This window comes from Vipera berus, assembly GCF_964194415.1.
Source record: "Vipera berus genome assembly, chromosome: 4".
NCBI classification, from domain to species: Eukaryota; Metazoa; Chordata; class Lepidosauria; order Squamata; family Viperidae; genus Vipera; species Vipera berus.
The window spans coordinates 5,451,719-5,473,528 of NC_138206.1; the positions used below are offsets into that span (position 1 = coordinate 5,451,719).

General features: G+C 51.7%; 1 protein-coding gene across 1 annotated transcript; it reads left to right on the forward strand.

The window, feature by feature from the left end:
- Positions 1–294: 294 nt before the first annotated feature.
- On the forward strand, positions 295–21,495 carry USP35 (ubiquitin specific peptidase 35; the record flags this gene model as incomplete). Its single annotated transcript, XM_081326631.1, has 10 exons — positions 295–976; positions 3,297–3,429; positions 7,310–7,439; positions 9,028–9,129; positions 11,489–11,647; positions 14,207–14,400; positions 16,362–16,455; positions 17,731–17,837; positions 19,022–20,231; positions 21,313–21,495. 10 exons carry the CDS (start codon positions 295–297, stop codon positions 21,493–21,495), a joined length of 2,994 nt encoding a protein of 997 aa, XP_081182757.1.
- Positions 21,496–21,810: the final 315 nt, after the last annotated feature.

Sequence of the window (21,810 nt, forward strand, 5' to 3'; positions counted from 1 at the left end):
CAGTCTTCCAATATTCAAGGGACTGCCCCAAAGACAAGGGGGTCAACGTATTCTCCAAAGCACCTAACGACAGAATAAGTAGCAATGCGTGGAAATTGTCCAGATTTGATCATTTTTGTTTTTGTAGTGGCTGGATGTAGACCCTCCAAAAATATTTGGAATCCTTGGGACTTCTCTTTTTTTTCTTATTTGTATCCTGTCATTATAATTATGATGTGTAACCCAATGTCTCCATTCCAGGCAGGAGGGGATGAAGATGTCTGATCTTCTTTGAGGAGATCCAAGGAAGCCAACATGGATAAAATTCTGGAAGCTATCCTGGCCTCTTCCTACCCCGATCACATGAAACAAGGTCTGGTGAGGCGTATCATAGAGGCTTTGAAGAGGACCATGGACACCGAACAGTGTTGGTCAATGCTGGAACTTTCAACCAAGCTCTTTCTCTTGGGTGATACCAAATTCAAGAGGTCAGTTGGCAAGGAGATCCTGGAAGTCTGTGGACTTTACCACCAAGAGGCCTTTGAAGAATTCTTCAACGCTCAGTTCCTCTTAAGTCTCCTTCAGGAAGGCTATGGACCTCTCGGGAAGAGAAGCTTGTACGTCTTTGATTACATCCATCTCGGATTGCCCTTTGTGATGGATGGTCCTTCGGCCAACGACGTCTTCAGCCTACTGAGGACTGAAGTCCTACGGAAGATCTGTGAGAGGCCGGCCCTGAAGCAGTGTGTGAAGATCAGTAAGCTCTTAACTCACTACCCGCTGTGCGTGCCCACCGGCAAACGCCAGACCCTTTTTTGCCAACAACTGATACGGTGCATTGGGCAGTTCCATACCAGCTCAGGAAGGGAAGACGCCATTATGGAATTTTTGGACCAGGTGATCCAAGTCAGCCTTTTGCTGCAGAAAATCTGGAACACTCAGGTGACCTCCATTCTCCCTTCCCTGAAGGAGCTCTTCGCCATCATATCGACAATAGGTAGGGAGGGCTGTCTTTTTACACATTGGTTTGAAAGAGTGCTTTACGCCAGGGCTTTTCAACCAGTGGTACGGGTACCACCTGTGGCACATTGGCACCTGGCAGGTGGTACGCGCCCATCCTAGAAAAGTGGTAGCGGGGGAGGGGAATAAGCTGAACCGGGGGCAGCACCGCACAAGCCTGAGCGAGAGACGGCTGGAGCTGCAGGGCTGTCAGGCTCAGCGGAAGCGCCAGGATCAGCGCCAGGATCCAGCTGGAGCTCAGCGCTGATCCTGGCGCTTCTGAGCCCAGAAGAAGCACCGATCAGCTGGAATGTTGCCGCATCCCCGGGGTCTTGTGATTTACATTCAGATGCTTGGCAACTGATTCATATTTATGACAGTCACAGTGTCCCAGGGTCACGTGAAGTGACCAAAACCTGCTGCAACCACACAGCAGAGGGGGGGGGAATAAAAACCAAACACCCCCCCACCCCACCCCCGCTGCCAATCCTCCACAGAAATGCTCACAGCAATGAAAACCTCGGACAGGAGGAAGAGCGCCGCCGGGCGGGCGGGCAGGTGTCTTGCTCGGCTGTGGCTTGGGGGGCACTTTTTTCAGTGCTGTTGTAACTTTGAACAGTCACTAAGCGAACTGTTGTAAGTCGAGGACTACCTGTACTTCATCTCTTTTTTCCTTTTTTTTTTTTTTTTGGTCATCACGTTTTTGACACCTTGCTAGGCGACTAGTGGTACTCGGATGTTGCCGTATCCTAAAAGTGGTACAATGGGTGAAAAGGTTGAAAAGCCCTGCTTTACAGGTAGTCCTCGGCTTACGACCGCGAGGGAGCCCAAAATCAGTGGAATGACTTGACTCCAGAAATTATGGGTCCTCCAATGCTGGAGATTGGAGAGCCATATGTCTGAAATAGTACAGGGCAGGGTTCCCCAAACTTTCATGGTTGACGGCCTGGAGTAGAAGGAGGGGGTGGGTGGGAGAATGAATTTGGGGAGGGGTAAATGCATGCGCACACGTATGCTTGCGCGCAAATGCCCATTGCTGGTGTGAGTGGGACTGCGAATGCCCACAACGCTCGTGTGGTGATGCTCACGTGAGCAGAGCTGTATGCGCACACGCGTACGCCGACCAGCCACTCATGCAGCCCGGTGGCCAATAGGCCACGGCCCAGTAGTGGGCTATGGCCCACAGGTTGGGGACCTCTGGTATAAGGTCTCCTGCTTGAGCAAAAATGGCCATAAAATCAGGCATGGCCATCTGGTGGATTTATGACATAACAGCTTATAATTGAAATTGTGAGCTCTGTTATGGTCAGGAGTAGGCAACCTTGGCTCTTTTATGACTCATGGACTTCAACTCCCAGAATTCCTGAGCCAGCATAGCTCAGCTTGGAAACCTCTGTCTTTCCCCTCAGCATAGCTGGCTCAGGAATTCTGGGAGTTGAAGTCCATGAGTCATGAAAGAGCCAAGGTTGCCTACCCCTGGTTATGGTCATAAATCAAGGGCTATCTGCATACAGCTAGTCTGTCCCTTAGGTCAGAGGTCCCCAACCTTTTGGGCAACAGGGACCGGTTCTGTGGAGAGAAGTTCTTCCGTGGACCGGTGTGTGTGTGGTTTTGTGTGCTGCCTGCATCCCGCAAATGGGGCTTTGCTTATTTGTGCGGATCGGTTGCTGGCATGCCGCGGCCCGGTACTGGTCCCCGGCCCGGGGGTTGGGGACCCCTGGTCTAACAGAATGACAGAAGGGACAGGGAATAAAGAGGGCTAAATCAGAGAAGGTAACGCGGTAGGAGAACCAAGATTTTAGCTTCTTATGGGCTCCCCCATTTTTAACCCACTGGAGTTTTTCTTAAACCTTCCCAGCTATAACTGGTCTCCCCCAGCTGAAGGCCGAATCTGCAGGTCTCCTCTCGAGAAAGGAATGGCCCGTTTCTCATTGACACGATCAAGGTCTCTCCCCTTTCCTTTCTCCATGCAAAGAAGTCCTGGCCACGTAGAACATAGGCCCCCAGCCTTTGGTGCACCAGGGACCAGTTCCGTGGACAGAGGTTTTTCCGTGGACCGGAGGGTGAGTGGTTTTGTGTGCTGCCTGCATCCCGCGGATGGGGCTTTGCTTGTTCGTGCGGACCGGTTGCTGGCATACCGCGGCCCGGTATTGTTGTAGACCCCTGCTTTAGGTTCTTAAACCATCTTAAGGTACATTTTTTGACTTGCCTGTGTCTTAATGATTCTCAGTGGGCAAAAGCCCCAAGAAAAACGATGCTCGCGGTTCATGAAGTTTCAATTTTCCAATGGTTTGCCTGCCCCTGCTAATGTTTTGCAGAAGACCAGGATCCCTCGATTGCCTTAGCCAGTGTGGTCCAGTACGTTCCGCTGGAGCTGATGGACGGCATTCTAAGGAACCTCACCAACGATGACAGCATCACCGACCTTCAGATGATGACCGCGATTGGAAGGTGAGGTAAAAATAGAAAGTCACTAGTGATCCAATCTGGGTTGGTCACCGGGGCCAGAGATTTAGTCTTCTGGGCTTTCAAAGACTCAGAATAACAGAGTTGGAAGGGACCTCGGAGGTCTTCTAGTCCAACCCCCTATTCCATTTCACACAAATAGTTGTCCAATCTCTTCTTAAAAACCTCCAATGATGGAGCACCTGCAGACTTTCCCCTGATTAATTGTTTTCACTCTTAGGAAGTTTCTCCTTAGTTCTAAAGGTTGCTTCTCTTCTTGATGAGTTTCCATCCATTGCTTCTTGTCTTGCCTTCTGGTGCTCTGGAGAATAGCTTGACTCCCTCTTCTTTGGGGCAGCCCCTGAGATATTGGAAGACTGCTATCATGTCCCCCCTCGTCTTTTTCTTCATTAAACTAGACATCCCCAATTCCAGCAACCGTTCCTTACATGTTTTAGCCTCCAATCCCCTGATCGTCTTTGTTGCTCTTCTCTGCACCCGTGCATTTAGATTTGTGTTAGAGCCCATCCTTCTTCTCTTTCTCCTCCTCCTCCTCCTCTTCCTCCTCCTTCTCCTTTTCCTCTCCCTCTCCCTCCTCCTCCTCCTCCTCCCCCCCCTCACATATCCACTAGAAGGGATTTCTTCTCAGTTCCCATTGTTCTTCTGAACCTGCCTCTCTGAAGCTGACTTGGGCTGATTCATCTAATCCAGGGGTGTCAAACTCAATTTCATTGAGGGCCGCATCAGCATTGCGGTTGCCCTCAGGGGGCCGGGTGGGTATGGCCAGGGTGGGCGTGGCCTACTGGGTGGGCGTGGCTAGAGTGCATATTGTCGGGCCTGGCACGCCCGACATTCAGACGGGCCGCGGAGCGACTCACCGGACCGCCGGCACCCGCGGAGCGCCCCGCCAGGCCCCGAATCCCACCGCCGTCGCCCACGGAGCGCTCCGCCAGGCCCCGAGACCGATTGCCGGCGCCCGCGGATTCCTGGAGGGGCGGGACGGTGCTCGGGCGTTGCCCCGCCCCAGCACCCATCTGCCCAGCACCCGAGGAAGCCACGGAGCGCTCTACCTGCTTCCAGGGACTCCCGCCAGCCTCCTCTTCTTCCTGACGAGCCGCGGCGCTCCAGAAACAACCACCAGCGGCCCGCTCGTCAGCTGGGGAGGCAGCGGACCGGCCCGGCGGCTCCCGTAAGTGGCCAACGAGCCGGGGGGAAGCGCACCCAGAACGCGTGGCCGCACAGTTTCAGGTACATACAAACGTGTTCCATGCCACGCCAGGCCGTCCCGCATAGATAATAGTCCCGGATTACTCCGTAACCAGGCGTCCTCCTGCAAGGCTCTTTGGATGGCCTGTTTCAAATTCTCCTCCGTCACCTGTCCAGCACTCTCTGAACCAGGCGGGACATTTCGGGTTTGTGAAAACCTTGCATCTGGCACGTCGTCAATTCTGGTGGCCCCGCATGAAGAGTGACATCGAGGAGTATGTGCGGCGTTGCCATGTCTGTGCTACTACAAAACCCCAAGTTGGGAAGCCTTTGGGGCTATTGCAACAAGTAGCTGACCCGACTCGGCCATGGCAAGACATCACCATGGACTTCGTTGTGGACCTCCCAGAGAGTAAGGGTCACACCGTTATTTGGACAGTGGTCGACCTGTTTTCCAAACAGGCACACTTTGTTCCATGTAAGGGGTTACCATCAGCTCGTCGACTAGCTTGGCTGTTTCTCACGCAAGTATACCGACTGCATGGAGTGCCGCGGCGTGTGATCTCAGACAGAGGGGTGCAGTTCACGGCTCGGTTTTGGAGAGACTTCCTGCGTCATATCGGCTCGTCGCAAGGGCTGAGTACGGCCTATCACCCCAGCACCAGCGGGGCCGCAGAACGAGCCAACGCTGCCGTTGAACGCTATCTGCGGAGCTACGTCTCTTTTCAGCAGACGGACTGGGTAGATCTGTTAGCGCTTGCCGAAGTGGCGTACAATAATGCAGTTCATAGTAGTACTGGCTTCTCTCCATATCGGGTGGTCACCGGTCACGAATTTGTTCCCTTTGCTGAATGCCTCCAGGAGGAGGGGTCTCCGTGCTCACCGCAGGACTGGATGCGTCAAATCACGGCCGCCTGGGGGGCGGCGAAGGAAGCATTGGACCGGTCCGCCGTGGCGGCCAAAGCACAGGCGGACAAGAAACGAAAACCCTTTGTTACACCGCGGGTGGGGGACCTGGTTTACTTGTCCACCAAGTACTTACGGTTACAGGTCCCGTGCCGCAAGCTAGGACCCAAATACCTCGGGCCGTTCCGGGTGGTGCAGGTGGTGAACCCGGTGACGGTGCGACTGCGGTTGCCTAAGTTCTTGGGTAAGGTCCACCCGGTGTTCCATAGTAGCCTGCTGAAACCTGCTCCAGCGGCTACTGCAGCGGCAGGGGAGGGGGGGTCCCGGACCGGTTCACGCTGACCAGTATGAGGTGCAGGAGGTGTTGGACTCTAGGGTGTTGAGGGGCGCCATACAGTATCTCCTTCGGTGGAAGGGGTACCCGGTGGAGGAGGCAACGTGGGTGTCGCGGGAAGACGTCCATGCTCCACGTTTGGTCCGGGCATTCCACCGAGCCCACCCTAGCAGGCCGGGGGGTAGGGGACACGGAGGTGTATGCAGAGTGAATGATTCTATAACCTTGTTCTCTACGTCTGCAGGAGGACCCTTGGTAGGGGGGGCGGCATGTCGGGCCTGGCGACTCACCGGACCGCCGGCACCCGCGGAGCGCCCCGCCAGGCCCCGAATCCCACCGCCGTCGCCCACGGAGCGCTCCGCCAGGCCCCGAGACCGATTGCCGGCACCCGCGGATTCCTGGAGGGCCGGGACGGTGCTCGGGCGTTGCCCCGCCCCAGCACCCATCTGCCCAGCACCCGAGGAAGCCACGGAGCGCTCTACCTGCTTCCAGGGACTCCCGCCAGCCTCCTCTTCTTCCTGACGAGCCGCGGCGCTCCAGAAACAACCACCAGCGGCCCGCTCGTCAGCTGGGGAGGCAGCGGCGACCCGCCCGTCAGCTGGGGAGGCCCCGGACCGGACCGGCGGCTCCCGGAAGTGGCCAACGAGCCGGGGGGAAGCGCAGCTGCCGTGTTCGGCCGGGGAACGATCTACCGGCCTTCAGAGACTGGGGACAAAACTTGGCTGGGCGCCAGAGTAACTCAGGGGGTGGTGGAGAACCCCCGCGGGTTGGGGAAGGGCTCAGGGCGAGGCTTGCGGTGGATTGGAAAGCTGAGGGGGAAGATGGAAGCCTGCGAAGCTCTGGGGAAAGAGAGGGTGGTTTGGGCTGGGGGGTGGCTTACCGGCTGCAATGGTGGTGGGGCGGGTGCCAAAGGGCGGGAACCATGGGAGGCGTTAGTTAAGAAGGGTGTGGGCGGGGTGAAACGATTAGGGGTGTGGTGGAGGGTGTTGGCTTGGCTGGCTATTTAACAGCGTTGATGATACTGTAGAATCAACGCTGACTTCGTCTGTCTTCGAGCAACTGTTTATGAGGCTAATAAACGTGGCTTAGGAGAACCAGCTCCCGTTCCGGTTTCATTCTTTTGGTGACTCGTCGGACGGGGCCTGAAACATATGGCCTACTGGGTGGGTGTGGCCAACTCTGCATCGTTGGCATCAAGGGTGCCTATGGGGGCCTGGGCAGGAGTGGGACAGATCTGGGGGTCTCTGGTAGAAGGAGAGTCTCTGGGCCAGGGCCAAGGCAGTGGGGGCCATTCCCTCACTGTTTCCAGGATGGCTTCGCGGGCCGCATGAAACCACTTCACGGGCCAGATCCGCCCCCCGGGCCTTGTGTTTGACATGTCTGATCTAATCCCTCTCTCTCTCTCTCTCTCTCTCTCTCTCTCCATCTTTCTCCCTACAGGATGATTGAATGGGTCTCCTGGCCTCTGGGGAAGAACTTAGACAAATGGATCATCGCCTTGCTGAAGAATTTGGCGGCAGTCAAGAAGTTCAGCATCTTGATGGAAGTCACACTTTCCAAAATTGAGCGAGTCGGTTTGCTCCTTCCTTTGTGTGTGTGTGTGTGTGTATCTGCTTGCAGAAAATGTCTTTACGCTATTGTGTTGTCAGGGACGGGGACCAATGAAAAAAAATCACCACTTTGTTTCTGGTCCGTGTCTCTGTGACAGTGCTCCATGCACTACAGTAGTGGGCAAAATTGTGGAAACCCTTTGGGAAAAGTGTACAGTAGAAATGCCACCTTTGGTTAAAGTTTCCACCCATTTTTCTTCTAATTTCTTTATAACTGCGGCCTTGTTCACTTAATAATACTGTTTTGCATCGCTTTCTGGGCGAACGATCAACTCTTTCCACCATGACTTTAATTTTATTACGTTTTACAAGCTCACCATATGAAAGAACACAAAAAACCCCAACCGACTCGATAGCCATCACATAACACACTGACAAATGTCCTCCTCTCGGCTTCAATACACGACATCAATAACCGGATCCTACTGTGGTCTGATTGGCTCATTGCCAAAACAAGGTGACACCCGATTGGGTCTCTAAACACTCGTGCTCATTGGCTACCACCAGATGAAGGAAAGCTGCCTGACACCAACCTAAGCAAGTTGTGCTTCCTTTTTCTGGTTATTTGGCTATAACTTTTCACACAATACAGTACAGATAATTGAACAAACTTTGTTGCATTACATTCTTGATTAAATTCTTTCCATTGATATATAATTTTATGGTACTGTTCAAAAAAAAGTGGTGTTATTAGCCATCAAACCTCAAAAATGCACTAGTCCCAAGGTGGGACTAGAACTCAGAGTCTCCTGGTGATTGGCCCAAAGTTACTCAGCAGGTTTTCATGCCTAAGGCGGGACTAGAACTCTCAGTCTCCTGGTGATTGGCCCAAAGACATCCAGCTGGCTTTCCTGCCTATGGTGGAACTAGAATTCACCATCTCCTGGTGATTGGCCCACAGTCACCCAGCTGGCTTTCCTGCCTATGGTGGAACTAGAATTCACCATCTCCTGGTGATTGGCCCACAGTCACCCAGCTGGCTTTCCTGCCTATGGTGGAACTAGAATTCACCGTCTCCTGGTGATTGGCCCACAGTCACCCAGCTGGCTTTCCTGCCTATGGTGGAACTAGAATTCACCGTCTCCTGGTGATTGGCCCACAGTCACCCAGCTGGCTTTCCTGCCTATGGTGGAACTAGAATTCACCGTCTCCTGGTGATTGGCCCACAGTCACCCAGCTGGCTTTCCTGCCTATGGTGGAACTAGAATTCACCATCTCCTGGTGATTGGCCCACAGTCACCCAGCTGGCTTTCACGCCTATGGTGGAACTAGAATTCACCGTCTCCTGGTGATTGGCCCACAGTCACCCAGCTGGCTTTCACGCCTATGGTGGAACTAGAATTCACCGTCTCCTGGTGATTGGCCCAAAGTCACCCAGCTGGCTTTCCTGCCTATGGTGGAACTAGAATTCACCGTCTCCTGGTGATTGGCCCAAAGTCACTCAGCTGGCTTTCATGCTTTACATTCTCCAGACCCCAGTCCCATTGTGTTTATCCTGGTTCTGCCAATCTACTTCCCTTAAATCTTTATTTTGCTGTTGTTTTTCAGGTGTTTTCCAAGCTGCTCTACCCTATACTGAGAGAGGGGGCTCTCTCTATTCTGCGTTACATGCTGCTGAGTTTCCAACACTCTCACGAAGCATTTCACCTGGTAAAGGAAATGAATTCCTGTTCCAATCAATCGTGTATTGCTTTGGGTCTCTGGCCAGCTGATATGGATATTTATTGAGAATGAAGGCCAATACGCCTGCCCCACGATAAGGTTGCAGGATCCAATCTGCGTCAGTCACGGGGACCGAAGGTTTTGTCTTCCGAGCTTTCGGACTCCTGCTCCTGAGGATCAATCCATCCTCAGGGATCAATCACTTCCCTGGCTGTTTTTGTACCTGCTTGTCCAACAATCTTTGTATTGAATGTTTGTCCTTCTTCATTGTAGTATGAGGCTATCAGTGAGTTCGGGTCTCCTTACCTCACTTGTGTTCTTGCAATCTGGTGTTTATATCCTCCCCCCCCCCACCCGCCCCATCTATCCTACACAATCACAGGAAACGAGCCCCCTTCTCAGTCAACACGAGTGCTGATTTACCACCAGCTTATTTAATTACTTAGGAGGAGAGGGCTTGGCAGCACAAGAAAACAGTAGCCAACCCCTTAATAGCAAGCCATCATCACCCCAATCAACAACTAAAAAGCCACACACAATCAGGCACCATGTAAACATCACACACAATAGCTCAAAGCACACACTCTGCTAGAGAGAAATTCAGTCTGAATAGAGCTGGAAGGGACCTTGGAGGTCTTCTAGTCCAACCCCCTGCTCATGCAGGAGAACCTATAGCACCATTTCAGACAAGTGACTGTCCAGCCTCTCCTTAAAAACCTCCAGTGATGGAGCGCCCACGACTTCTGGAGGCAAGCTGTTCCACTGGTTAATTGTCCTGTCAGAAAGTTTCTCCTTAATTCCAGGTTGCTTCTCTCCTTGATTATTTTTTTTTATTTTAATTCCATTTATATCCCGCCCTTCTCCGAAGACTCAGGGCCGCTTACAAACTTAGCAGTAGCCTTCATTCTATGTATATGCCTGCTTATTAGGGCTTTCACACACCCCCAAGCGGCATTATTACAAAGTCAGCTTAATTGCCCCCAACAATCTGGGTCCTCAGTTTCCCTCCATTGTTTCTTGTTTTGCCTTCTGGTGCTTTGGACAATAAGATGACCCCTTCTTCTTTATGGCAGCCCCTCAAATACTGGAATACTGCTATCATGTCCTGTTTCTCCCCCCCCCGGCCCCCCGGCCCCCCAGTCCTTCTTTTCTCTAGACTGGCTATTCCCAAATCCTGCAACCGTTCTGCATACGTTTTAGTCTCCAGGCCTTTAATCATCTTACAGTAGTGGCTCTTCACTGTACTTTTGCCAAAGCCTCAACATCTTTTTTGTAATGTGGTGTCCAAAACTGGATGCAGTATTCCCGGCGTGGCCTTACTAAAGCTTTCTAAAACGGTACTAATACTTCACGTGGTTTTGACTCTACGCCTGTTTGTACAACCAAGGATTGTGTTGGCTTTTTGGGGCTGCTGCTGCCGCATACGGAGTGAGCATCCACTAGGACTCCAAGTTCCCTTTCACAATTAACTGTTTTTGAGCCAGGTTTTTTTGGGGTGTTGGCAGGAATAGCCAACACCCCAGGAAGACAAGCTTGGGTTCCAAAAAGATCTTGGCAAGACTTGAACAATGGCCCCTGTCCCACAACATGAAATTTAACAATCAATATGTATCTGTTGCTTGTATGTAAGGGTGTAGGTCTACACATATGTTGTATGTAGTATGTTATGTATGTGTACACTCGGGGAGGAGGCAACTAAATTTCATTTTTAATGTGTGCCATTAAAAATGACCATGTGTGCCTTTAAAAATGACAATAAAGGTTATCTAATGTGGAGAAAAGCAAGGTTTTACACCTAGGCAGGAAGAATCAAAGGTGCAAGTCTGTCTAATTCCCTAAGGAAGGGTTCTAGCAGGAATCCAAAAACTCGGAAGACCGACCCAGATTGGATCCTGCAACACTGATTGCAGTTAGATCTCTGGATTTCCTTGTTTTTCACCCTTTGCCATAGGCCAGGGTAGGCAACCTTGGCTCTTTTATGACTCGTGGACTTCAACTCCCAGAATTCCTGAGCCAGCCATGCTGAGGGGAAAGGGAGAGGTTTCCAAGCTGAGCCAGGCTGGCTCAGGAATTCTGGGAGTTGAAGTCCACGAGTCATAAAAGAGCCAAGGTTGCCTAGGCCACTTTGTGACTCCTGGACTTCAACTCCCAGAATTCCTGAGCCAGCCATGCTGAGGGAAAAGGGAGAGGTTTCCAAGCTGAGCCATGCTGGCTCAGGAATTCTGGGAGATGAAGTCCACGAGTCATAAAAGAGCCAAGGTTGCCTACCCCTGCCATAGGCTCACACTTTTCCCTGGGTACCCATTCCATTCCTTGATGCCTCTCAATATTTTATTTCCTCTGACAGCTTCTGCCACATATTCCCAGAGTGGTGGTTGCCCTTCAAAAGGAAAACTCCAATTCGGCATCCCGGTGTTTGGATCAGCTGGCCGAATTGATCCACTGCATGTTTTTCTGTTTCTCTGGATTTCCAGACCTCTACGAACCTCTGGTGGAAGCCATAAAAGTAAGCCTGCTCCTTTTATGCGCCTCAGGTAACCATTAGAGGGGATTGGGTTAAACCCCCTGAGAATTGAAACCAAGAATATTTCGCCTGTAGCAACAAAGTCAAAATTTTAGCCAAAATTGGCCCGGATTGGAATCAGAACCTTAGCTTTAAACCAGGGGTCTTCAAACTTGGCCCTTTGATGACTTGTGGACTTCAACTCCCAGAATTCCTCAGCCAGCTTGGGGGAACTATGGCCCCTTCATGACTTGGGAACTTCAACTCCCAGAATTCCTCAGCCAGCATGGGGGAACTATGGCCCTTCATGACTTGGGGACTTCAACTCCCAGAATTCCTCAGCCAGCATGCCTGGCTGAGGAATTTTGGGAGTTGAAGTCCACAAGTCATAAAAGGGCCAAGTTTGAAGCCCCTTGCTTTAAACCTTTCTTGGACCTGGATAGGTTTATTTAGATGGTTGTTTTAAAATTATATTTATTTGTTTGTATCCGGCCTTTATTCTTTTTTTACTCAAGGCGGCAAGCGTACATAATACTCCTTCCTCCTCCTCTTTTCCCCACAAAAACCATCCTGTGAGGTGGGCTGGGCTGAAGAAAAATGACTGGCTTAAAGTCACTGAGATGGCTTTCTGGCCCAAGGCGGTACTAGAATTCACTGTCTCCTGGTGATTGCCCAAAAGACAACCAGCTGACTTTCATCCCTAAGGCAGGCTCCTGATGAAGGGCCCAGAGCAGGGGTAGGCAACCTCGGTTCTTTTATGACTCTGGACTTCAACTCCCAGAATTCCTGAGTCAGCATAGCTGACTCAGGAATTCTGGGAGTTGAAGTCCATGAGTCCTAAAAGAGCCGAGGTTGCCTACCCCTGGCCCAGAGTAATCTCAGCCAACTTTCATGTCTAAAGGGAGACTAGAACTCACCTTCTCTTGGTGATTGGTCGAACATTGCCCAGCTGGCTTTCATGCCTAAGGCCGTACTAGAACTCACTGTCTCCTGGTGATTGTCCCAAAGTTACCCAGCGGGCTTTCATGCCTAAGGCCGTACTAGAACTCATCGTCTCCTGCTGACTAGACCACCACTAGACCAAACTGACTCCCCCAGTATTCATCGTAGGGCTTCTTGTCTGGACTACCTCAAAGGGCTAACTGATAGGAAACAGAGGTTTGCAGCATTGGTCAACAGAATTCAGGGTGCACACAGGTTCGATAAAATGATGGTAGAGAGCAATGGTCCGCTAATTCTCCCTCTCTCTCCCCCTTTCCCTCTTTCTCTCTCCCTCTCCCACTCTCTCTCCAACACACACCCTCTCCTTCCCTCTCCTTCTCCCTCTTCCTTTCTCACCCCACCTCTCGCTCTCCCCCTCTCCCTCTTTCTCTCCCCTCTCCCTCTGTCTCTCTCTCCCACACACACCCTCTCCTTCTCTCTCTTCCCTCTTCCTTTCTCACCCCACCTCTTGCTCTCCCTCTCTCTCCCTTGCCCTTGCTCTCTCTCCCCACCCTCTTACTCTCCCCCCTCTCTCTCGCTCTCCCTCTCTCTCTCCCCCCACCTTCTCCCGTCTCTCCCCCTCTCCTTCTTTCTCTCTCCCTTTCCCTCTCTCCCCCACCCCCACCCTCTCCCTGTCTACCTCTCCTTTCTCTGTCCCCTCTCCCCCTCTTCCTCCCCTCTCCCTCTTTCTCTCTCCCTCCACGCTCTTCCCCTCTCTCGCTCTCTCCCCCTCTCTACTCACCTTCTCCCTCTCTCTGTACCCCTCTCCATCTTTCTCTCTCCCTCTCCCTTTCTCTCTCCCCCACTCTCTCGCTCTCCCCTCTCGCTCTCCACCCTCTCTCCCTCTCTCTCTCTACCCACTTTCTCCCTCTCTCTCCCTCTTTCTCTCTCCTTCTCCCTCTCTCTCTCCCCCACTCTCTTGCTCTCCCCCCTCTCTCTACCCACCTTGTCCCTCTCTTTCTCCCTTTCTCTCCCTCTCCCTCTTCCTTTCTCCTCTCCCTCTCTCCTTTCTCTCCCTCTCCCTCTCCCCCACCCTCTCTCCCTCTCTCTCGACCCACCTTCTCCCTCCCTCTCCCTGTCTCCCTCTCCCTTTCTCTCTCCCATCTCTCCCTCCCTCTCCTTCTCTCCTCTCCCTCTCTCCTCCCTCCCTCTCCGTCTCCCTCCCTCTCCCTGTCTCCCTCTCCCTTTCTCTCCCCCATCTCTCCCTCCCTCTCCTTCTCTCCTCTCCCTCTCTCCTCCCTCCCTCTCCCTGTCTCCCTCCCTCTCCCTGTCTCCCTCTCCCTTTTTCTCTCCCATCTCTCCCTCCCTCTCCTTCTCTCCTCTCCCTCTCTCCTCCCTCTCCCTTTCTCCCTCTCTCTCCCTCACCCTCTCCCTGTTTCTTTCCCCTCTCTCCCTCCCTCTCCCTCTCTCCTCCCTCACCCTCTCCCTGTCTCCCTCTCTCTCTCCTTCACCCTCTCCCTGTCTCCCTCTCCCTTTTTCTCTCCCCTCTCTCCCTCCCTCTCCTTCTCTCCTCTCCCTCTCTCCTCCCTCTCCCCCACCCTCTCTCCCTCTCCCTCTTGTCTTTCTCTCTCTTCTCGGAAGGCTGTCCCAATTCCTAACGAAGATCGCATTAAGCATCTGCTTGGGCAGAATGCTTGGACCTCCCAGAAAAACGAGCTGGCCAACCTCTATCCTCGCTTGGCCTCCAAATCGGAAACCGGGAAGATTGGCTTAATTAACCTGGGGAACACCTGCTACATGAACAGCATCCTCCAAGCCCTCTTCATGGCCTCAGAGTAGGCAGCCTTCTCCTGCTTCTTCCTCCCTCCCCGCCTCCCCGCTTTCCTGTGTTTGTATTTAGGGGTTTGGGGCATGTCGTTTCTTCCCAGCCGTCTCGACGATGCGAGTTTAGGAAAGGGAACGGGAGTGCAGGTAGTCCTCGACGTACAACCCCAGCCGAGTCCAAAACGTCCATTGCTAAGCGAGACAGGGGTTCATGAAGTTTCGCCCCGTTTTACAACCTTCCTTCCCACGGTTGTTCAGTGAACCGTTGCGGTTGTTAAGTGAATCGGGATTCCCCGTTGGCTTGACTTGTCAGGGCGCAAAAAAAGGGATGACATGACCCCAGGACATTGCAACCGTCATAAATACGAGTCAGTTGCCAAGCGTCTGAATGTTGATCGGGTGACCCTGGGGGTGTGTGTGCTGCAACGGTCGTAAGGGTGAAAAACTGGTCGTAAGTCACTTCGGTCGGTGCCGTTGTCACTTTGAACGGTTGCTGAAGGAATGGTTATAAGTGGAGGACCACCAGTATCCCTGTGAGAAGCACCTAATTCAAGCACGTCCATCGTTACAAAGTGTAGCAATAGCACCCTTGAGGATTTATCCCGAGAGTTGTGAGAATTAAGCCCCACACCTCAAGCTCGGATTATTGGCTCAAGGATCAATGATCCGGACCAGCAAATTTGCTGAATCTGCGGCGCGGATTTAACAAATTTGATTTAGCACAGCATCCCCTAGACATAAACTGAGTTGTATTCAGGAATGAGCAGTTGTTGATTTTCTAGGAATTCGAGATGTTTCCAGACTTCTTTCCAGTCTGGCTTACAAAAACTGGGGTTTTCTGGTGGGGTCCCAGCTACACATCCACCAGCTTTCAACTTGCTCAGGTTCCAAGCTCCAGCAACAACATCCCAACCTTGTTATTTGCTGAGCTGGACTATTTTATCACGTCAAATGAAGAAGACAAGAATTTTACGTAGAACTGATTTATAGCAGTCGCAGCAGCACTTCGATTTATGCTGTCTACCGCTTCACCTCGCTCGACAGCCCTCTCTGAGCGGTTTACAGAGTCAGCATCTTGGGCCCCCCCCAACAATCTGGGTCATCATTTTACTAACCTTGGAAGGAGGGAAGGCTGAGTCAACCTTGAGTTGCTCAGGATCGAACTCCTGGTAATGAGCAGGGGGGTTTAGCCTGCAATACTGCATTCTAATCACTGTGCCACAGGAAAGGAAGGAAGGAAGGAAGGAAGGAAGGAAGGAAGGAAGGAAGGAAGGAAGGAAGGAAGGAAGGAAGGGAGGGAGGGAGGGAGGGAGGGAGGGAGGGAGGGAGGGAGGGAGGGAGAGGAATAGCAATAGCACTTAAGACATATACCGCTTGGTTTACAGCCCTCTCTGAGCGGTTTCCAGACTCAGCATATCGGCCCCCAACAATCCGGGTCCTCATTTTACTCACCTCGGAAGGAAGGAAGGCCGAGTCCACCTTGAACCGGTCAGGATCGAACTCCTGGCTGTGGGCAGTGAGTCAGCCTGCAATGCTGTTTTCTAACCACTGGGCCACCAGGGCTCTGGCAACCACCCGGGGAAAAAAACCATGTGTGGCATTTTGCAATGAACAAAAGCCAGGGCCTCCTTGTACCGTTTCGGAGCTTAACGCTGCCGAAGAGAAGAACTGCGTGTAATTATTTTGGGGCCAAATCACCTCTGTTTAATGCAGCTCGTGCTTTAGCTAAGCCAAGACCCCCTGGAGGCTGAGCCAGGATTGTGGGTGGCCAGAGGACGCCACCCACCGCAAGCCTATTATTTATATTTTCGTAGTTCCGAGCGATCTTAAAGGAAGGGTGATGATGTGCCTATGGGTTGCATCCACGTGGGATCTGCGCTTAAGGAAACGGATTAACCGGCGTTGGGATTTTGTGACGAGTTTCCCTTTTTAAATTTAAAGCGGGGAAAAAAACACCAAATTTCCTTTCCAGTTTCAGGCGCTCGGTGCTGAATTTAGCCGAGAACAACGTCCAGCCTCTGATGGCAAAACTACAGTGGCTCTTTGCCTTTTTAGAGCACAGCCAGGTAAGGAATATTTTCTTAATTGCAGGATGTGGCCTTTAAGGGGGCTGTAAGCTCCAGGTTTATTTTAGCGCTGCACGAGGGATATCAAGGAAAAGCTTCTCAGCCGTGGCAGCTTTGAAAGGATGGACTTCAACTCCCAAAATTCCCCAGCCATCACGCCTGAGGCAGAACTAGAACTTACCGTCTCCTGCTGATTCGGCCAATGTCACCCAGCCAGCTTTTCATGCCTAAGGCAGCACTAGAACTCTCAGTCTCCTGGTGACTAGCCCAAAGTTACCCAGCTGGCTTTCATGACTAAGCTGGCACTAGAATTCACAGTCTCCTGGTGATTGGCCCAAAATCACCCGTCTGGCTTTCATGGCTAAGCTGGCACTAGAACTCACTGTCTCCTGGTGATAAGTCCAAAGTCACCCAGCTGGCTTTCATGACTACGGTAGCACTAGAACTCACTGTCTCCTGGTGATAAGTCCAAAGTCACCCAGCTGGCTTTCATGACTACGGTAGCACTAGAACTCACTGTCTCCTGGTGATAAGTCCAAAGTCACCCAGCTGGCTTTCATGACTACGGTAGCACTAGAACTCACTGTCTCCTGGTGATAAGTCCAAAGTCACCCAGCTGGCTTTCATGACTACGGTAGCACTAGAACTCACTGTCTCCTGGTGATAAGTCCAAAGTCACCCAGCTGGCTTTCATGACTACGGTAGCACTAGAACTCACTGTCTCCTGGTGATAAGTCCAAAGTCATCCAGCTGGCTTTCATGACTACGGTGGCACTAGAACTCACTGTCTCCTGGTTATTAGACCAAAGTCATCCAGCTGGCTTTCATGACTAAGCTGGCACTAGAATTCACAGTCACCAGGTGATTAGCCCCAAATCACCCGGCTGGCTTTGATGGCTAAGGTGAGACTAGAACTCACCCTATCCTTGTTTCTAGGATGACACCTTAACCACTACACCCAACTGCTTACAAAATTCAAATAAACCAATGTATAAATTTAGCAGGCACAAACAAACAATCAGTTCCAATAACCTTAACGGGGGGGGGGGGGAAACAGGTAAAACAGGACAAGCCTGATATCTAAATTGCAGGAACCAATTTTTTTTAATCTCTCTCTCTCTCTCTCTCTCTCTCTCTCTCTCTCTCTCTCTCTCTCTCTCTCTCTCTCTCTCTCTCTCTCTCTCTCTCTCTCTCTCTCTCTCTCTCTCTCTCTCTCTCTCTCTCTCTCTCTCTCTCTCTCTCTCTCCTTTCTTGCCTCTCTGATACCTCTGTAAGCGGCCTGCAATTTCTCCTGAAAATTTCCTTTTGGCTTCCTGGCCCCCCTGGTTCACCCGTGGAGCCCAGCAGGATTGCTCTGAGTATCTAAAATACCTGCTGGATCGGTAAAGTAAATTGTGCATGGTTTGGGAAAATGTGATTTGAAGTGCTTAAGCCAGTTTTTCCCCCCCAGCCTTGAGCACTTTAAGAGGAGTGGACTTCAACTCCCAGAATTCCCCCTGGGAGTTGAAATCCACTCCTCTTTAAACTAGCTTCGGTTTAAGCTGTCCAAGGCTGAGCAGAAATTACTCGGTAGAGAAAACTGGAGAATTTTCAGCTATAATTTATTTAAAGACGACGGGAACGGGTAGCTACAAATAATTTAAACCAGCAATTAATGAATGAATGAATAATGCTGGCTTCCAAATTCGGGAGAGATGTACACCTGGATTCAACAATGGATATTTTTAAGAAGAGATTAGACAACCATTTGTCTGCAATGGTGTAGGGTCTCCTCCTTGAGCAACGGGTGGGACTAGATGACCTCCAAGGTCCCTTCCGATTCTGTTGTTCTTTTATTCTGGATTGGTTTCCAGGGAGAACGGCTTGAATTTGGATTCACCTATGAACAAAGTCTTACCTTTCACAGCCTAAAAAGTTTTCTTTCCACTCTAAAACTCCCTTTTTAACGACCCAATTCGGGGTAATGTCCAGGGTGGGATTCTTAAAAAAAATATCCTTTGTTCTATCTTTAAAAGGAGAGTTTCTATCCCATAGCGCAGGGGGTCTTCAAACCTGGCCCTTTTATGACTGGTGGACTTCAACTCCCAGAATTCCTCAGCCAAGCACTCTGGCTGAGGAATTCTGGGAGTTGAAGTCCACCAGTCATAAAAGGGCCAAGTTTGAAGACCCCTGACATAATGTGAGGGGGAAATAATGCTAACTCAGAAAGAGCTAAACTGGTGTTTCTCAACCTCGGCCAATTTTAAGAGGTGTGGACTTCAACTCCCAGAATTCCTCAGCAGCGTGCTTGGCTGAGGAATTCTGGAAGTCCACCAGTCATAAAAGGGCCAAGTTTGAAGACCCCTGACATAATGTGAGGGGGAAATAATGCTAACTCAGAAAGAGCTAAACTGGTGTTTCTCAACCTCGGCCAATTTAAGAGGTGTGGACTTCAACTCCCAGAATTCCTCAGCCAGCGTGCCTGGCTGAGGAATTCTGGGAATTGAAGTCCACCAGTCATAAAAGGGCCAAGTTTGAAGACTCCTGCCTTAGTGTGTGTCTCTTTTCTTCTTCGTTCTTCCCAAAGTCTTCATGAGGAAGAGAGAACTGGTAGGAGGATCTGTCAGAAACTCAAGGCCTGCTCCTTGGTGTCTCCTGGCGACCGGCAGCCCTCCGTGAGCAAAACCCTGGTGGAAGAGATGTTTGGTGGCAAAATCAAGACCAAGATCCGTTGCCTGAAGTGCCTGCAGGTCTCCTCCAGAGAAGAAGCCTTCACAGATCTCTCCTTAGCTTTTCCACCTGCTGACGACCAGAAGGCTGGACCTGTCAGCAGTGCATTGATTAGGTCTGGAGAAGAAATGGGTCCTGAGTTCTCTCCGTCAAGGATCCAGACTCAAAGCGGTCTAAAGGATTTGCCAGCTAGATCAGGGATATTGCGAGCCCTTGGACAGAATCCTTCTAAAAGTCCACCCAGGGAAGCAGTGGTGTCAAAAATTGTGGAGACTTCTTTCCCCTTGATGTCTGAGCGAGACGCTGTTGCAGTGAAGCCCATCAAAGAATCTGACCTGGCTTCACAGAAGCAAGTGTCTGGCAGTCGGGCTTCCCGATCTGTCCCGGATTTGATAAATTATTTCTTATCACCAGAGACCCTCACGGCGGAGAATAAGTATCACTGCGAGAATTGCGCCTCCCTTCAAGATGCGGAGAAGTTGAGCGAACTGACCGAAGGGCCTCACTACCTCATCCTCACCCTGTTGAGGTTCTCCTTTGACCTTGGAATGATGAGAAGAAAGAAGATCCTTGACAACGTCTCGGTCCCACTGATCCTGAAGCTGCCGGTCCTGGTGTCTTCTGATCCAGAGAGGACCTCAGGATGGACTTCATCCTGCAAAGACTTCGCTTCAGTGGTGTACGATCTCTGCAGCGTGGTGGTCCATTCTGGGGTCTCCTCAGAAAGCGGTCATTACTACTGCTACGCCAGGGAATGCGAGGATCCGGCCACCGAGAGCCTTTGCAAGGACAACGCTCGGAACGCGGCTTCCACAAAGTCTGCCGACGTGGAGATCCAGTGGTACATTTTCAATGACACCAGGGTTGTCTTCTCTTCTTTCGAATCTGTGAGTAACGTGACCTCTTTTCTGCCCAAGGACACGGCTTATCTGCTCTTTTACCGACAGAGAGCAAGGCCGGCCTCAAACGGAGCTGGTCCAGGGCCCGGCTGGACAAACAGAAGCTTACATTCTCCAGATAAGAACGTGATGGACGCCATTGCCAAGGATAACATCTTATTCTTGCAGGTAACATGGTGTCCCACCACCGTTAACTCATTTCTTTTGCTTGTTTGTCGTTACTTTCCCCTGGTTAGTTTCGTTTTTGTTTTCTGTTTCACTAGCTCAGAGGTGTCAAACTCAATTTCATGGAGGGCCGCATCAGCATTGCGGTTGCCCTCAAGGGGCCGGGTGGGTGTGGCCAGGGTGGGCGTGGCCTACTGGGTGGGTGTGGCTAGAGTGCATATGGCCTACTGGGTGGGCGTGGCCAGCTCTACATCGTTCGCATCAAGGGTGTTGTGACTCAGGGCCAGCCTGTGGGTCCGGCAGCCGGCTCAGATGTCTCGGATGACTCAGATGAGGGGGAGGAGGAGGGTGTGGAAGACGAACTGGCTGATGATGGCTTGGAGGCTTCGCAGAGCCCCCAGCCGGGGCCCTCTTCTCAGCTGCGTGAGCCCGATAGTGCGGAGGATGATGACCCACAGCTGGCCCTGTTCAAGGACGCCCGACGCAGGAGGCAGTCGAGCAGGAACAAACAGAGAAAGGCTGTGGGACTCCTCGGGAGGAGGCACAGGGAGGCCACGCCCTGAACTCTAAATAAAAGGAGTGTTTGGGGAAGGGCTGGTTGCTGAAAGCAACCCTTCCGTTTGAGGATTCAAGTTCCAGTGTTTTTGTTTCTTGTTCTGTTGTTTGAGTAATAAATCTTGGCAGACGCTTTTCAGCCTCAGACGCTCTCCAGTCTCTACTGTTTGAACAGGGGTTTGCCTTATTGCAAGGCCGGTAGCAGGCTGGTTCAGAACAAAGGGTGCCTAATGGGGGGGCCTGGGCAGGAGTGGGACAGATCTGAGGGTCTCTGGCGGAAGGAGGGTCTCTGGGCCAGGGCCAAGGCAGTGGGGGCCGTTCCCTCACTGTTTCCAGGATGGCTTCGTAGGCCGCATGAAACCACTACACGGGCCGCATCCGGCCCCCGGGCCTTGTGTTTGACATGTCTGCACTAGCTTGAGGTCCATGTGCCTGCTTGAGCTGGGTTTCGTGTGCATGTGTGTGTGTGTATACGCCTGTGTGGTTTTTGTATGGTTGTCTCTCTTTCTCTCTCTCTTTTCATTCACAGGAACAAGAAAAAGAAGCCAGAAACAGGAACGCTTACATTTCAGCTTTACCTAAATCTTCTGTTTGGTGGAAAGACCTTGATAGAGATAACCACGATGATGATGATGATGAAGGTGCCGCAGGGGGTTGCAGCCATGAGCCCCATGGTGGAGGATCGGGGTCTTTCCATGGACTGGTCTTCTAGCCCTTGTGCCCAAAGCAAATGGTTAATCCTACAACCATCAAGTACGCATTCCTTCCCCTTGACCTTGTGGCCTTGGAAGTCTAACCAGGATTAGTGGGAGAGAATGAGCGTTGTCTATTCTTCCCCCAAACTATGGAAAATGACGTTTTCTGGAAGAACTGTGATCAGGGCATCCTCAACCTGTCATAAAATTGCACTTCCTGGAAGTAGCAGGAAGAAGGTGCCACAGCTTTAACATGGCTTAGGCCCTGGATACTTGCAGGACCATCTGCTGCCGGGAACGAATTCCCATCGCCCAGTACGCTCACACAGAGA